General features: G+C 47.0%; 1 protein-coding gene across 5 annotated transcripts in view; it reads left to right on the top strand.

The window, feature by feature from the left end:
- The window catches only part of LOC310747654 (uncharacterized protein), a 115504-nt gene that overhangs the window by 30392 nt on the left and 66705 nt on the right, over window positions 1–18407 (top strand). For 4 of the 5 annotated variants that reach the window (XM_083582303.1, XM_083582306.1, XM_083582305.1 and 1 more), the window contains 7 exons: window positions 3649–3792; window positions 4525–4596; window positions 5597–5740; window positions 7610–7681; window positions 15051–15194; window positions 15425–15496; window positions 16595–16738. In XM_083582303.1, the coding sequence (XP_083438429.1) occupies window positions 3649–3792; window positions 4525–4596; window positions 5597–5740; window positions 7610–7681; window positions 15051–15194; window positions 15425–15496; window positions 16595–16738 (792 nt within the window). The remainder of the gene's footprint in view (window positions 1–3648; window positions 3793–4524; window positions 4597–5596; window positions 5741–7609; window positions 7682–15050; window positions 15195–15424; window positions 15497–16594; window positions 16739–18407) is intronic. The other variant, XM_083582304.1, reaches the window with a different exon arrangement.

Here is an 18407-nt window from a genome sequence, read left to right as displayed (position 1 = left end):
GTGAAGATCAGCATGGACTTGCCCATGGAAGGATCTTGATTAGCACTGGCTAACATAATTTGGAATCCCAGTCTATATTTGATCCAAGTTCTACATGGATGCTCCTCGTGACGTGCCCAAAGGGTATTGTTTTTATCTGTTACCTGTGTACCCTGCCTTTCCATTAAAATAATAGTAATGCCCAAGGAACCTAACAACAAAATTCAATACGTTACAAATAAGTAACATCACGATAAAGCCATATAAAAATATAAATGGAGTATATAAAAGGGTTGGGGGGGGAGAAAAAAATGGCACACAATCAAAAACATGGTGAGTTGTATTCACTTAAGTTGTAATCAGAACAGACCTATTGAAATTAATGAATAATGGCGAACTTAGGTCCATTGTTTTCAGTGGGTCTAACCCAATTAACTTAAAATACAGAGGAAAAGACAGAGAGGGGAACTGCCTTCTAATATATAGCCTTTTGCTTTCTGGTTGAATACGTGGGCTTAGAAAAATCTACAGTGGCACTGAAAAGTTTTTATTATTTTAGAAATTTGCCTGCCGTATCCCAAAGATTTGGAGTGAATTGCAGCCTGCTTCCCTTTGCTCTTGCTGACAATTGCGTCCCCACCTATGGGGGCTGGTGCCCAATCTCTCCCCTGCATCTCAGCCACCCCGAATGGCCATTTTAGAGACCCTAAAGTAGCAGTGGGCAAACCCACAAGCTGCGTGTGGTCCTCTAAGCCTCTTTGGCAGCCATACTCTGAGCCAGGCGTAGGCAAACTCGGCCCTCCAGGTGTTTCGGGACTACAACTCCCATCATCCCTGACCACTGGTCCTGCTAGCTAGGGATGATGGGAGTTGTAGTCCCAAAACATCTGGAAGGCCGAGTTTGCCTATGTCTGCGTCTGAGCCTTCAGTGCCTGGGTGGGGATGGAGAAACACTCTCACCACCTAAGCAGAGAGAGAGCGAGAGAGAGCAGGCTTTGGAAGGCATGGGCCCAGGGCCCAACAGGTAGTGCTCATCTTTTGAAATCCCAAACAAAAAGAGCTGGAACTGATTCTTACTTGAAGCGGGCATTACTGCAAAGATTGTAGTTTTTGTTGGTGTTTCCTAGCACTCCTCTGCTGCTGAAGGGGTTGAAATGGAACCACAGCAACTTCTTTTCTCGCGGCCCTTTGCTGTCATCTATTGCCTTGGGAAATGTGGCCACATGTTTCTAATGGCGTTGGGTGGTGGGCAGAACACAACCTTGCATTCCATTGACCAGCATTCACTGGGGATGACAGCAGAATGGGCCTCTTGTTATGTAAAACTCTGCTTACCTCACATAGCGGGTGGGGAGTTGCCCCATTACTTTAGAGGCCCTTGTATATATAATTTTGTAAATTCATTATCACTTTTAAAATTTGTCATCGTACATAAATCATAATCATTTTACTAATAGGATTCTCAGAATCCCTGAACTTCCCTCCAGGGTTTCCCCAGATATTCTTTTCAAACTGCACCCATATTTTCATAAATCTCAATTTTTACCATAGTTTTCGCTTCATTACAAGTGTTTTTAAAAACCTGCCAATGTTCTCAATTGTTTACAGTCTTCTTTCAAGTAACTTGAAAAACTTCCTCATTCTTTTCTTTATTAAATTTATTGTCCTCTTGATCTCTGATTTTCCCAGTCATTTCCACCAATTCGGCATAGTCCATCATCTTTATCAGCCATTCTTCTTTTGTAGGTAGACTGTCCTCCTCCCATCTTTGGGCAAGTAGCATCTGTGCAGCTGTTGTAGCATACATAAATAATCTGTTCTGATCCTTAGGAATTTCTGGACCTAAAATTACTAGTAAGAAAGCTGTAGGTTTTGTTTTTGTTTTGCTTTTTTTTCAAAAGTTATTTTAAACAATCTTTTCAACTTGTTATAAATCATTTTCCAATATACTTTTTTGTTGTTGTTGCATGACCACCACACCTGGTGTAATGTGCCTTCCTTCTCTATACACTTCCAACATGTATTTTTAGCAGTTCTATACATTTTTGCTAGTTTAGTAGGAGTTAGTTACCAGCGATACATCATTTTCATATAATGAGTTATAGACGCTTCAGGTTACAGACTCCACTAACCCAGAAAGAGTACCTCGGGTTAAGAACTTTACCTCAGGATGAGAACAGAAATCGTGCTCCAGCGGCGCGGCGGCAGCGGGAGGCCCCATTAGCTAAAGTGGTACCTCAGGTTAAGAACGGTTTCAGGTTAAGAATGGACCTCCAGAACGAATTAAGTTCTTAACCTGAGGCACCACTGTATATTATTATGCTTTGTAGTATGTTTGTATTATCATGCTCCGTAAAATATGTTCTTAATGTTGTATACTGCCCTGGGATCTTTTCATAAAGGGCACAACAACAACAACAAGACTGTCTCTGTCTACATGATTTGTTGTTGTTGTTGTTGTTTAGTCGTTTAGTCGTGTCCGACTCTTCGTGACCCCATGGACCAGAGCACGCCAGGCACTTCTGTCCTCCACTGCCTCCCGCAGTTTGATCAAACTCATGCTGGTAGCTTCAAGAACACCATCCAACCATCTCGTCCTCTGTCGTCCCCTTCTCCTTGTGCCCTCCATCTTTCCCAACATCAGGGTCTTTTCCAGGGAGTCTTCTCTTCTCATGAGGTGGCCAAAGTATTGGAGCCTCAGCTTCAGGATCTGTCCTTCCAGTGAGCACTCAGGGCTGATTTCCTTAAGAATGGATAGGTTTGATCTTCTTGCAGTCTATGGGACTCTCAAGAGTCTCCTCCAGCACCATAATTCAAAAGCATCAATTCTTCGGCGATCAGCCTTCTTTATGGTCCAGCTCTCACTTCCATACATCACTACTGGGAAAACCATAGCTTTAACTATACGGACCTTTGTTGGCAAGGTGATGTCTCTACTTTTTAAGATGCTGTCTAGGTTTGTCATTGCTTTTCTCTTAAGATGCTATCTAGGTTTGTCATTGCTTTTCTCGTCTACATGATTACCACCGCCCAAAAGCAGACTCAGAATTGCGAGGTGGTGGGAATCTAGGTGAATGTGAAACCTTGGTGAGAAGTAGACCTGAGAAGGGATAATTTAGAATACTGTACAACAATGGTTGGCAGAGTTAAGCATACCCTTCCCTCTGTCTCTCCTCCTCTGCTCAAATTCACCCCCTTGTGAAACTGCTTGTTCTTTAAAGAAAAACAGAGCCAGGGCTTTGTTACTTGGATCTGCATGTAAAGGTAAAGGACCCATGGATGGTTAAGTCCAGTCAAAGGCAACTATGGGGTTGCGGCGCTCATCTCGCTTTCAGGCCGAGGGAGCCGGCATTTGTCCATAGACAGCTTTCCGGGTCATGTGGCCAGCAGGACTAAACTGCTTCTGGCGCAACAGGACACCATGATGGAAGCCAGAGTGCATAGAAACGCTGTTTACCTTCCTGCCACAGTGGTATCTATTTATCTACTTGCACTGGCGTGCTTTCAAACTGCTAGGTTGGCAGGAACTGGGGCAGAGCAACGGGAGATCACCCCATCACACCGATCGGCAAGCCCAGGAGACTCAGTGGTTTCGACCACAGCGCCACCCGCGTCTCGCTGGTTCTGTGTATAGCATGTAGTTTGCCCCTAACTAGAGTCTCTCTTCAGCCTTGCAGAATGCCTTCGATATCCTCAACACACTTGCAGAAGATTACATGAAAGGCAATGAACTGCACTCCACCTTTCACAAAATGGGAGTGAGTGTGAATGAGAAAGAGTTCCAGGACGTCCTGCAGAAGGCGGGTTTGGCAAGTGAGTCTCTCCAGGGTCCTTTGGGCTTCGCCTGAGGCAGGCTTTGGGCTGGTGTGGCAAGTGTGCGGTGCTCCTTTCCATTCCAAACTTGCCTGAGCACCTCAACTCCCTCCCTTTCTTCCTTCTGGTTTTTATTTTTAAAAATCTAAAAATCTGTGTGTGCTGTTGCAGTGGCTCTGTTAGTCTGGCAGGCCTCAAAGACCATCAACCAGCAGTATAATTTATGTAACATATTTTTCGCTCTATAAGACGCACCAGACCACAAGACGCACCTGGTTTTTGTAGGAGGAAAACAAGAAAAAAAATATTCTGAATCTCAGAAGCCAGAACAGCAAGAGGGATCGCTGTGCAGTGAAAGCAGCGATCCCTCTTGCTGTTCTGGCTTCTGGGATACCTGAGCAGCCTGCATTCGCTCCATAAGATGCACACACATTTCCCCTTACTTTTTAGGAGGGGAAAAGTGAGTCTTATAGAGCAAAAAATACGGTACTTTGAACTACTAAGGGAGGCCACCTCCTGTGGCGCTTAGAGAGAATGGCTTTCTCTCCCACTACTGTTAGCTTGATTGTGGGGCTGGGGCGGCAGGTCCAGTCTCTGTTCACCAACCTCTGTGCTTCTTTGGGACCCGGACACAGAGAATGGTGTTGGGTGACGAAGGCAGGTTCATACAGTTGTCTGCCAATCCCTGTGAACAAACCCTCATGATCTCATGCTTAAAACTTGACATTGCAGGAGATGGGATGGTGAACTTCTCCAACTTCGTGTCTGCCTTGGGGAAAACAAGCCGCATCACTGAATTCGCAAGTAAGCAGACCAGACCTTCCTGCGTAAGGTTGGGTTAAATGTCTTTCCAGGGGGACGAAGGATGTTTGCTCTCACCCCTTAGTTACACCAAGAGCCAAGCTATTGCCAGTAGTGGAATATCCAAGCCCCGCATAATGATTGCCAGGGGTCGTTTTTTAAAAAAACCAGGGCAGATGTTTTCTCCAGCACTGTGACAGTGTGGGGGGAGACAAATCCTTAGAAGAAACCAAGTAAAAAAAAATTTAAAGAGGCTGATGATGACTCCTCCAGGACAAACAAATGTGTTTAGATCACCCAAAGAACTTCCTTTGCTAAAAGGACTGTACAGTGGTACCTCGGGTTACATACGCTTCAGGTTACAGACTCCGCTAACCCAGAAATAATACCTCAGGTTAAGAACAGAAATCGCGCGACGGCGGTGCGGTGGCAGTGGGAGGCCCCATTAGCTAAAGTGGTGCTTCAGGTTAAGAACAGTTTCAGGTTAAGAACGGACCTCCAGAACAAATTAAGTACTTAACCCGAGGTACCACTGTACTTGTTCTTGAAGGCATAGCTGATGTAGGATTCTGCTGCTGACATCCCATAGTCTAGTGGGAACATAGAGGCATGGAAGCACTGACCTGAACCCTCAGTATCTGCCCCTCTTCACAAGTGAAAAAAGCAGGATGGGGGGCTTCGTCCCATTTGCAAGGGGGCCTGCTGAATTTCCTCAAATATTTTCGCCCCATGCTTACCTTTGGTTGCTGCTGTGGTGATGCTTCCGTTTGTTTGTTTGCTTATTTATTTACTTAAAATTGAAAAGCTTGTTCCCATCGCTGCATGTGGACTCCAAAGCTCCAGCATTCCCAGCCAACACCGTTCACGGACGGTGGTTGTTGCAGGCCAGGAATATACAGCCCTCTCTGGGGAGTGAGAACCAACACACTGTGCGCAAGGTGTGTTCTTGGGATAAAGTTCTAGGCTGAAGTTCAGCTGAGACATCAGGTGTCCATGTCTGCAGTGTTGAAAGGTGCCATTCAAGCCATCGACAAGATTGAAGGAGGCAAGGTGGCGGTGCACGACCTCCCGGCCTTTGCGAGATGCATGGGGGTCCACCTGTCCGACCACGATTTCAAGCGAGCTCTGAAACACGTATCTGTGGATGGTAAGTACAGGAGGAAATACTTTTTCGTCCGTACTGCTGGAATACCCAGCCAGCACTGCAGCAGGGAGGTTTTCTCTGTCTTGCAATGTCTTCTGCCCAGTCTACATCAGGGGTAGTCAAAATGGTGCTCTCCATGTGTGGTTGGACTACAGCTCCCATCACCCCCCATGCCACCTGGGACCAGTGCTCCCCCCCCCTAAAAAAATGTCTAGGGGTACTCTCATTTTGACTCAAGAAAATCACCATTTTATAGTTCAGATCGGGGAAAATAAATACAGTAAATACAGCAAATGAACAAACGTACAAAGAAAGTAGGGTTAAACCACAGAGCCTAGGACTTGCCGATCAGAAGGTCGGCTGTTCGAATCCCCACAACGGGGTGAGCTCCCGTTGCTTGGTCCCTGCTCCTGCCAACCTAGCAGTTCGAAAGCACGTCAAAGTGCAAGTAGATGAATAGGTACCACTCCGGCGGGAAGGTAAACGGCGTTTCCGTGCGCTGCTCTGGTTTGCCAGAAGCGGCTTAGTCATGCTGGCCACATGACCCAGAAGTTGTACACCGGCTCCTTTGGCCAATAAAGCGAGATGAGCGCCGCAACCCCAGAGTTGGCCACGACTGGACCTAATGGTCAGGGGTCCCTTTACCTTTACAAAGAACGTACATTGCCTCATATTACACAGCTGACAGCTCACAGTAACTTCCACATTGGCATGAGGCCGTGCACACAAACATCTTCCCGACATTCATTGGTAAAACACCACACATCCACATTCCATGCTGCTTCACAAATTAAACTCTCGCTTCCGTCTTGTGACTCAGGAAACACCATGACAGGAAGTGAGGCCACCATCAGGAGTAGCAATGGAACTAATGATTCACCATGCTAGGGAAGAAACTTAAAATTTATTTACTTATTTTTAGTTTCTTCTCCTGTTAGATTCACAAAATATTTAGCGGTAGGCATACCCCTGTGTCCCCCCAGAAAAAAGCACTGCCTGGAGCTAATTAGAGTTGTAGTCCAATAACATCTGGAGGACCTTGGTCTACATCAGCCTTTCTCAACCTGTGAGTCCCCAGATGTTGTTGAACTACAACTCCCATCACCCCTAGCTAGCAAGGCCAGAGCTCAGGGATGATGGGAGTTGTAGTCCAACAACATCTGGGGACCCACAGGTTGAGAACTGCTGGTCTACATTAACCTCCCATTCTGCCCCAGAGAAACATTAGCCCAAAATGATGTCCAGATTGGCCGTTTTGCTTTTTAGAACTATTGGAAGGGACATTGGGGTTCTTGCAGGATGCATCTGTGGCATTGCTGACAGATAGCCATTCCTCCTCTGCTTAAATACCTCCGGCAATGGCGAGCCCACCGCTCTTGAAGGCTGTTCTTCCATCAAAGTGCTTTTACCGCTATGGCGATTCTCCTAGAGTTTTGCTAAAATCTTACTTCCCTGCAGTTTCCACCCACTGGGTCTTGCCCTCCCCTGTGGAACATCTGAGAGCAAGTCTGCTCCACCTTCAGCAAGACAGCACTTCAGATATTGGAAGGTTGCTTTCACACTCCCCTTAATCTCCTGTTCTCCAGGCTTAACAGACTCAGCTTTTTCGACCTTTCCTCTTGGGATTTAGTGCCCAGGCCCCCTCATGGTCCTGGTCACCCTGATTTGGGACGCAGTCCAATTTCTCCGTGTCCTTCAACTTGGCCCACACCAAAGCCCTTTCTCCAAATTCCACCCCATGACAATCAACTGGGGAGGGAAATGTGTTATGTAGGTATTATATTCATCGCCCCACCCCCTTTTCCTGTCCCCTCCTACTGGTTTAAAAAGGTAAACTTTTTAAAATATATACTTTCTAAATTTGATTTGTAGGTGATGGAAAGGTAGTTGTGAAAGACTTCATGAAAGTCTTTACCAACACTCCACACTTCTCTGATCTGACAGGTAAGTGAGATTTTCAGCTGGGGAGGGACAGAGGATATGAGCATAGCTGTCAACATTTCCCTTTTTAAAAGAGAAATTCTCTTATTCCGAATAGGATTCCTCGCAAGAAAAGGGAAAAGTTGACAGCTATGGATATGAGGCACCATCGATGCTCTGTTTGAGCTGGGATATCGTAATTCAATTCACCTATCTGCTAGGGTTTGCAGTATTATAGTTACCAATTGTTGTTGTTGTTGTTTAGTCATCTTAGTCGTGTTCGACTCTCTGTGACCCCATGAACCAGAGCATGTCTTGGAAACTCTCACTTTTTTCTCAAAGCTACTCCTTTTTTTATCTCCATGGAGTTTTCTTGGCAAAATACTGGAGTGGTTTGCCAGTTCCTTCTCTAGTCTAAATTCTCGGCTATGACCTGTCCGTCTTGGGTGACCCTGCATGGCACAGCTCAGACCTTTTTGGAGTTATTCATGCCCCTTTGCCACGATAAGGCAGTAATCCATGAAGGGGTAGTTACCAATTAATTATTACTAATTCAGTGTTATTTATTAGGTAATATTATTATGATTAACTGACTAACTCATCAACTTTCTCCACCGGATGACTTGCACAAAGTGACCTTGGGCCCAGTCACTGTCTCTCAGCCTAACCTACCTCACAGGGTTGTTGTGAGGAGAAAAATGGGGTGGGGAGAAATATGCACAGGACCTTGAGACCTCCTTGGAGGAAAAAGTGCTATATAAATGTAATAAATAAGCAAATAATATGGTGGGCCGGCACTTAATCCAGGGCTGTCTTAAGCAAAGCTCCCTCCGGTGCCCCTCCCCCCATTTCCCAGAGTTGTCCACCTTTTTCTAGGGAGGATGGCACTGCTGGTGGGGCTGGAGGAGGTGGGCAGTGGCTGAAGGGCAGCTCCTCCGGTGGGGAAGAGGCAGAGGCTGGACGTGGCGCCTCCCGGCTCAGCTGGCCACTTCGTGCCATGGTGGCCATGGCAGACGGAGGCTCTGGGCGTGGTGCTTTGGCGTGGCATGGCGGAGGCGGGCGAGGGTGGCGAGCTGATGCCGGGAGGCGCTGCATCCAGCCTCCGCCTCTTCCCTGACACCGTCCAGAACTTGGTGCCCTGGAGCCCCGCACCACTAGCCTCTGTGGGTGAGACGCCCCTGACTTAATCATTACGGTTCAGAAGGTTCCTGTGGATACAAATTATTTCGAGACAACCTGGGCGGGAGGAGGAGGAGGAGTTTGGATTTGATCTCCCGCTTTATCACTACCCGAAGGAGTCTCAAAGCGGCTAACATTCTCCTTTCCCTTCCTCCCCCACAACAAACACCCTGTGAGATGAGTGAGGCTGAGAGACTTCAGAGAAGTGTGACCAGCCCAAGGTCACCCAGCAGCTGCATGTGGGGGAGCGGAGACGCGAACCCGGTTCACCAGATTACGAGTCCACCACTCTTAACCCTTACACCACACTGGCTCTCTGATGCACGGGCGCGGGTTTGTTTTGTTTTCTTATAGAATCATAGAACTGTAGAGTTGGAAAGGACCGCAAGGGTCCTCTAGTCCAACCCTCTGCAATGCAAGAATCTTTTGCCCAATGTGGGGCTCAAACACACATCCCTGAGTTTCAGAGTCTCATGCTCTACCGACTGGTTTTGTTTGAAGTAGAGCTGCATTTTTCGGCAAACGGTGCCAATTTCCCGAACAGCCTTTTTTAGATGAAAATTACGTATTTTGCAAGGGAAAAAACGGCTTTTCTTTTTTTAAAAAAAAAAGCAACAGCAAAATATCCTTCAGATATTTGATACATCGCAGCGTTGTGCATCAGATTAAGTTGTGGGTGATATATAACTGCCTCCTGTCATTGTTAACCAGGGAAAGGTTTGCTAGCATCTGTTCTTGATAACTTTTTAAGGTTTGCTAGCATCTGTTCTTGATAACTTTTTGCCCCATTTCATTCTTGTTTGGAACCAATTGAGTGAACACCATAGGGTAGAAAGAGAGATGCAGGCAACAAGACAGTGTTCATTCCAGTCAACATAAAGGTAAAGGTAAAGGGACCCCTGACCATTAGGTCCAGTTGTGGCCCACTAAGGGGTTGCAGCACTCATCTCGCTTTACTGGCCGAGGGAGCCGGCGTACAGCTTCCGGGTCATGTGGCCAGCATGACTAAGCCGCTTCTGGCGAACCAGAGCAGCACATGGAAATGCCGTTTACCTTCCCGCCAGAGCGGTACCTATTTATCTACTTGCACTTTGAGGTGCTTTCGAACTGCTAGGTTGGCAGGAGCAGGGACCAAGAACGGGAGCTCACCCCGTCGCGGGGATTCAAACTGCTGACCTTCTGATCGGCAAGTCCTAGGCTCTGTGGTTTAACCCACAGCACCACCCGTGTCCCTCTTTCCAGTCAGCATAAGGCTTCCTAAAAATTATGGTGTTTAGAGGCAGGTCTTTCAGGACCCTGGACAGGGCTCGTGGCATGGAGATCTTCTTCCATGACAAGCTCAGGGCTCATTCACACTTATGCCTTGATTTTTAGGCAGGGGTCGGGTTTGTCCTGCCACTGTCCCTGGGAAAACCTACCGTTCGGAATAGACATCCATCTGCAAAAAACCCAATTGACATTCGTTCCAATTCAGCAGTAAACCGCAGGTTTCCCCAGGGAGACTAGCAGGTCAAACAAACAAGTCTCAGTCTCAACTCAGGCTGATTTGAACGGCTAGCACCACCCCATTCTCCCTAGGGACCCAAGATCAGGATGTCAAGCTTGGGGGGGGGCATCTCAGGCTCCAAATCAGTGGTGGGACTAGGGTCCAATCCCCACTCCGGTCAGTTCTGCTGGCTGCGCACCCTCTGTGTGTGGGTCACTGCCAGACTTCAAGGTCTTGGCATTTAGGAGTGTCATAAGTGACAGAAGACTGGTGTTGCCTTGGAAACCAGATCCCAAATCTTTGTGTGTGTGTGTGCGCGCAAATAATAATAATAATAATAATAATAATAATAATAATAATAATAATAATATATTTATACCACTCCCATCTGGCTGGGTTTCCCCAGCCATTCTGGGCAGCTTCCAGCAGAGGACTAAAAACAGAATAAAACTTCAAACATTAAAAACTTCCCTAAACAGGGCTGCCTTCAGATGTCTTCTAAAAGTCAGATAGTTTTTTATTTCCTTGACATCTGATGGGAGGGCGTTCCACAGGGCAGACGCCACTACCAAGAAGACCCTCTGCCTGGTTCCCTGCAACCTTACTTCTCACAGTGAGGGAACTGCCAGAAGGCCCTCGGAGCTGGACCTCAGTGTCCGAGCTGAACGATGGGGGTGGAGACGCTCCTTCAGGTATAAAAAGATGCACTGCTTCCACATCAGATATCCAGTGAGAGGTTCCCTACATCTCCAGATGACTTTTTGCATGCAGCTTTTCTCTCTCTCTCTCTCTCTCTCTCTCCCCAAACTACGGTTTTCTTTCCCTGAGCAGTTACACAGCTGCCTCCTCTGAGGACATCTATTTTCTGTACATCTGCTTACAGTATGATGGAATTATTCAGTTGCACAAAAAACATGGACACAGGATTGGGAGGTCAGGCCAGGCCAGGCTAGGCCATAGCAGCCTGTTGATATCAAGCCATATATCAGAGGAATTTGGCCACTCTCCAGGTGCCCGGCTTGATTTCTTGTTGATCTCCCCCGTCTCGGCTCCCGGCAAGACAAGGCCAGATCTCTATCGGCCGATCCTTCTTCAAACGTGAGAAGAACACAGCCACTCCTCCCCATTCCCTGCCATCCCCAGGGAGGGGAAAGAGACAGACAGAAATGTCTTTACATGCCTTTATTTCTGTCTTTCCAGTAGTGCAGAGAAACGTGTCAGCAGCCAGAGAGAGAATAACTCCACCCATGTACTTCCAGTACAGGGTCATGTGACACTCTGAGCTAACATCCGGTGCTCAGTGCACATAATAGACTGTCCCTTGTTCCCACGGTACAGTCCCATAACATCAACATCCTGTTTGGCTTTCCAGCCATCTGGAGCACTCAGCAGCATTGCTCCTTTTTCGTAACAACCTCCCCCAAAAGAATCAATGCATGTTGCGGCAAGCAAAGCGTGATCCAGAGAAGAAAACAAACAGTTGTTATACACATAACACTCCCCTGTTGCTTCAGTTCCACCCTTGGAACTACCCGCCACTGGTTTCCCCAGTGTACCTCTCTGGTTGTCTGGCTTCCAAGGAATGAGTGCATCTGCATTACCTTGGCTAGCAACTCTCTGTTGTGTCTTTGTCTCTGACTTAGACACAGCTCCAACCTGTCCTCGGTTGTGTACAACAGCAACACATGCAACAGCTAAATTAGCATACTCTTCTGAGTACCTTTTGGGTGGTTCACCCTTTGTGACTCTCTCAGACCTGCGTATGAGGTGCTGATCCTCTCTGCTCACTGGTTCTGTCTCAGGACTCTTAGGAGAACCAGTTCCAACAGTAAACAGTGGTTCAACCTTCACCTGTGAAGGTCTATCCATTGTGTGAGATTTCCTCTCAATGACTGTGACAACAGAGCTCTCTGAGCTATCACTGTCGCTCTCAGTACCACTGTACTCTGTGAAATCATCATCATCATCTGAATCGTCCTCTGTGGGAAATGTGTGTGCTATCACTCTCTCCTTTTCAGGAGCACTCTCTAGAAATTTTGTGAGAATCACCTGACCAGATTCAGACAAAATTACTCTGTAGAGACCCTTTTCATATCCCACAAAAATGCCTCTGGCATTCTTTACTCCACCTGGAGCTTCTGTCCTCACATGAGACCCAAAAACCTTGAAATGGGCAACAGAAGGTTTTCTCTGGAACAGTTTCTCAAAAGGAGAACTCTTTTGAAACCTTTCTCACCCACGCATGACAAAACGACATGAGTGACTCCGCCCAGAACTCATGTGGCAGATGTGAACTAAGCAATTGCGCATTCATCCCCTTTTGCAATTCTTTGTTCACCCGTACACAGACACCCCTGTTCCACGCTTCCGCTGAAACAGCAACCTTGTGTCTTATCCCTTTCTTGTGCAGGAACCTCTGGAAATCCTGTAAAAGAAAAATCTGCTTCTCATCTGTCAAAAGACAATCAATGTTAGCATCATGCATGTCTTTAACCTTGTCACAAAACTCCTGAAACCTTTCCAAGGCTTCCTGTGGCCTTTTTAACACATAAACCCAGACAAAGTTAGAGAAATGATCCACACACACAAGATAAAATCTTGCATTGCCTCTAGATGGTTCTAGAGGACCAATCACATAAGCATACACCCGCTGAAACGCTCTGTCGACCCAGGCCACCTTCTTGGCGCTTGTTTTGGTCACACCTGCAAGAGAAATCATGTTAGACTCAGAATTACATTCCATGTAATCACTTTGTTCAAAAGTCAACAAATACAGTCCATCTTTCTGTCTGGCAGAAAGATATAACTCTCCATCTTTGAAGATCTTGCAGCTCTTATCATCATAGGACAGTTTCAGTCCTTTCTTTGCAATCTGCGAAACACTCAGCAGATTGAACTTCAATTCAGGAACCAAGTAAACATTGTGTATAGTCAGGTTCAGAATCTTAAGATACACAGTTCCAACCCCGGTCGCTTCCAGCTTCTGACCGTTGGCTTGTTCCACAGCGAAGCTTTGCTTCTTAAACGTTGAAAAGAGCGCCTTGTGTGGGGACATATGAAAATTACAGCCCGTATCGATTACAAATGAATTTCCAACATCTGGCGTGGTTCCTTTCGCCATCAGGGCCTTTGCAGGTTTCACCGAAGACGTGGTATGACATTTGCCTGCTGCCTCAGGCTTTGCTGAGCGGCCCTTCGCTCCTTTCGGCTGGCGTGGCTTCTTGCAGTTCCGCTGAAGATGCCCAGCCTGTCCACAATTGTAGCATCGGACAACGTTCAAAGCTACAGCATCCTCTCCAGTAGCAACATCAGTGGGGGAATTAGAACTCCGTTCTTCCCTCCCCCTGTCCTTGGCATCCATTTTGAATCCAAGTCTCAGCTCTCACACTCGAGCTAGTAAAATCCCAAAAGCTGCTTTTTGAGCTGTTTTCTGCCTCTCTCAGGCAGGCAATCTCCAAGCTGTCTCAAAGTCAAAACAACTTTCGCTTTCCCGGCTCTGACTGAGCCAGCCCCAGGTGTCAGTAGTTTTCCACTGTCCTGACTGTCGTTGCTTAGCAACTGTGCATACTTCTCTTTCTTATCTCACCGCAAATATGCCTGGTATGCAAGCCTAGGCTCTCAGAGCTGTTTTTCCAAACGCAGCTCTCGTGAACCAGAGAATAAATCAATCTGCATTCACACTTTTAGCCCGATATTCAGCATACCTTTTTGGGGCTCCGTTGCTTGGAAAACACCCCCTCTTGGTGTCCAGCCGTCTGTTCAGCTGATCAGACGTTATCTTCTTTCCTTGGTGCAGAGGATGGCACACGATCCATCAACCTCTCACCTCTCATGCTGATTCCCATGGATCAGATAACCAGCAGCGTCTGCTACCATATGTTGATATCAAGCCATATATCAGAGGAATTTGGCCACTCTCCAGGTGCCCGGCTTGATTTCTTGTTGATCTCCCCCGTCTCGGCTCCCGGCAAGACAAGGCCAGATCTCTATCGGCCGATCCTTCTTCAAACGTGAGAAGAACACAGCCACTCCTCCCCATTCCCTGCCATCCCCAGGGAGGGGAAAGAGACAGACAGAAATGTCTTTACATGCCTTTATTTCTGTCTTTCCAGTAGTGCAGAGAAACGTGTCTGCACCCTCTCACATCAGCAGCCAGAGAGAGAATAACTCCACCCATGTACTTCCAGTACAGGGTCATGTGACACTCTGAGCTAACATCCGGTGCTCAGTGCACATAATAGACTGTCCCTTGTTCCCACGGTACAGTCCCATAACATCAACATCCTGTTTGGCTTTCCAGCCATCTGGAGCACTCAGCAGCATTGCTCCTTTTTCGTAACACAGCCTTCTTTGTAGATGAGTGCTTTAGACCAGGCACATGCAAACTTGGCCCTCCAGATGTTTTGAGACTACAATTCCCATCATCCCTGACCACTGGTCCTGTTATTTAGGGATGATGGGAGTTGTAGTCCCAAAACATCTGGAGGGCTGAATTTGCCTATGCCTGCTTTAGACTCATTGAAGACTTTCCTTGTTCCATTTAGTTCTAAAATACACTAGCAGATCAGGAAATGCTGGATTAGACCATCCTTCTAGCTCTTTGCTTCTTGGAAAGGCCTCAAAGTGGGATGAGGGGTGCAGAGGTTCACTTTTAATGTTTTGGCCAGGGGCCCATTATACCAGTTGCTGGTTAGCGTGAGTAAAACTCAACATTGCTTTACCTCTTAGTGCTGAAGGGCATCATCAAAGCCGTCGACACCCTTCAGGAAAGCAGAATCTCGCTGGACGAACTCAATCCCACTCTCAAGAGCATGGGTATTCGCTTAAACCCACACGAGTATGAACAGCTAATCACAAGGACATCTTCTGACAGTGAGTATTACTGAGTGAGGACACCTCTCGGGAGGGTGAGGCCTTGGTCTTGCCTTCTCAGTCGCCTGCTGTTGCTTGGCAACGGGAACCACGAGGTGCCTTGGGCTGCAGGTGTGTGAGAGACATAATCTATAAAAGAAGAGATCTTTAATAGAGAAAGAGTCCAGTGGGAGCGAAGGTCCCAGGACTTGATGTCCCATCGTTCGATGTAATCTCTTTCCCCTCTGCAGAAACTGGGAAAATTGATATTGGGCAAGTCTTGAAGAAGATATCCAAATTGCGACGCTTCACAGAAATGGAAGGTGAGGGGGAAGGCACAGGTTAGGAACACAGTAGTGGTGGGTGGGGAATTACGCTATTAGAGGGGGAAACCTGTGTTGAAGTTTTCTTTCAAATCCAGCTTTTTGAAAAGATCAGATTTGGAGCCTCTTTTGTATCCTGCTTCCTGCACCCCTACCACAAGGTGTCTCTTCCCTGGCTTCCAGGCCTACTGAGGGACACAGAGTCCAACACAGTCGGACGGAAAGGCTTTGTGACTGAGTTTTTAAGGCATGTTCCTCCTCTTTCTTTCTTTCATTATTATTAATATTACTATTACTGTTATTCTCCACCCATCTGGCTGGGTTGCCCAAGCCACTCTGGGCGGCTTCCAATAAATAAAAACATAATACAGTGACACCTCAGTTTTCAAACATCTCAGAAGTCAAATGTTTCGGTTTTCGAATGGCAAAAACCTGGAAGGAACCGCTTCAGGAGACTCGGGAGCCGCGGGTGGGAAGCGATTGCCCAGTTTTTTAAAAAAAACTCTGGGCATTTATGTTTCACAGGGTGCAAAAGAAGGGCTTTGCACCTTTATACAATATGCATGTGTGCTTGGCCCAGGGTCTTTTGCCTCACCACCCCCACTACTGACTCCCTGTTGCTACTCAGCTTCAAAAAAAAAAGTGTCCCCAGATTCATTGGAAAAAATCTGGTAACCATAATATAGATCCTTTAGGACTGGTGTTATACGGTTCCAGTGGCCGCTCCCAGTCACCAGTCTCATCGGTGCATATTTTATTTTATTTCGAGCTTTTGTTTCGAGTCATTCAACAGTTATATCCAATTCTACAATACAAATGGCTTCCTGCTCGCCCAACATCAATGTTTATAATCAAAATTTCCAAGTTGCATTTTATAATCTCACCATATCCAGTTTTATCTTCTTTAACAAGTTTCTTAATATGTTCGGCTATTTTCCCCCCTTAAGCTTCAAAACCCCGCTGTGGCCTTCAAATATGGAAAATACATTTTTCAAACAGACTAGAAAGGGTCTCTGGTCCTCCTTAAAAGATTCTAAAATTATGCTTCTTATTATCAGTGCCGACAGTTTTGCCATCTTCTGTTCTTCCTCCCTGTAGTTCTGAACAATGCCATCAAGACTTTTAGCCAGTTCAAGGATGAGAAAGTGAAGGTGTCGGATGTGGAGGCCTGCTTCAGAACCATCGGGGTCCATTTAACTAGACCAGAACTAAAGCAAGCCATAAATTCTGTGGTAGTTTCCGGTAAGCATTCATTCCTACACGTTATTCATTTTGCCAAGCATGTCCCAAGTTCACAGGACCCGAGTCTGGGAGAACAGGCGCGAGAACAATTCCTGCCTCTTTCAGTGCAGTCGTACCTTAGAAGTCGAACGGAATCCATTCCGAAAGTCCATTCGACATCCAAAACATTTGGAAACCAAAGCACAGCTTCTGGTTGGCTGCAGGAAGCTCCTGCAGCCAATCGGAAGCCCCGTCGGACGTTCGGGTTCCAAAGAACATTTGCAAACTGGAACACTCACTTCCGGGTTTGCGGCGTTTGGGAGCTAAACGTCTGAGTACCAAGGTGTTTGAGATCCAAGGTATGACCCAAGAAGCCATGCTCATCCCTGGAGCTTTCCTGAAGATAAAATAGCATAGGGACTCCAGACCATATTTACCGTATTTTTCGCTCTATAGGACGCACTTTTTCCCCTCCAAAAATGAAGGGGAAATGTGTGTGTGTCCTATGGAGTGAATGCAGGCTCCTTGGCTTCAGCGATAGCAACGCAAAGCCTCCGAACCGCAGAGGGAGCACTCCCTCCGCGCACCGGAGGCTTCGCGTTGCTTTTGCTGACGCCTGGAGAGGGATAGCCGCCTGAAGCCTTCGGAGTGCAGCGCGAGTTCCCACTGCGTTCTGGAGGCTTCAGGTTCCTTTCGCTGAAGCCAGGAGAGTCTTGCTCTCCCGGCTTCAGCAAAAGGAACCCGAAGCCTGAGGAGCGCAGCGGGAACTCGCGCTGCGCTCGGAAGGCTTCAGGGATAGCCGCGCACAGCCCCTCCGGCAGGGAGAGGAAGCCAAGACAGTGAGCGGGATCCATCCCGCTCACTGTCTTGGCTTGTGCCATAGCCGCGCGCAGCCCCTCCAGCCGGGAGAGATTGTGCGCGGCTAAAGAGGAAGGCAAGACAGCAAGCAGGAGCCCCAGCAGCTCTGGGAGAAGCGGACAGGCTGCGCGCAGCCTGTACGCTGCTCTTTGGGGCTGGGGGGGGAAATAAGATTTTTTTCTTGATTTCCCCCTCTAAAAACTAGGTGCACCCTATGGTCCGGTGCGCCTTATGGAGTGAAAAATACGGTAGTCTCTTTACGTTAATCCAGCCATTCTCAAGGTTAGGTCCTCAGATATTGTTGGACTAAAACTCCCATCATCCCTAGCTAGCAGGAACAGCGGTCAGGGTTGATGGGAGTTGTAGTCCAGCAACATCTGAGGACCTGATCTTGAGAAAGGCTGTGCTAACCTACAAATCAATATGGCTAACCTGATCCAAAACACCCACCCACCTCACTCACACACGAAAACAAAGATCACCACAGCCAATCACAAACAAACAATCACACCCTAGGCCAACCCCAACCTCTCTCACCACCAAAGGAACACAAGTGAACAACACAAGCACGCTGACACCAAACTCTACATACATTAAGCATAACAGAAACACCGCTACCCGACCCCACCCCCATCCATCTCCCCTCCCTCCACCCCCTTTCTTTTTTTTTTCTTTTTTTTTTTCTTCTCTCCCTAATGCCTCATCAAATGAAACAGATTTGTAAAAATGTTACATGGAAGAAAAAAAAAATACGAGGTATTACACTTACACTGTAAAACAAGAAAACCCTTAATAAAATATTTTTTAAAAAATAATAATAATAATGAGACCC

The sequence above is a fragment of the Podarcis filfolensis genome (assembly GCF_964270895.1).
Source record: "Podarcis filfolensis genome assembly, chromosome: 13".
Lineage (NCBI taxonomy): Eukaryota > Metazoa > Chordata > Lepidosauria > Squamata > Lacertidae > Podarcis > Podarcis filfolensis.
Note: the sequence above shows the minus strand (reverse complement) of the source record. Positions and strands in the feature narration are given on the sequence as shown.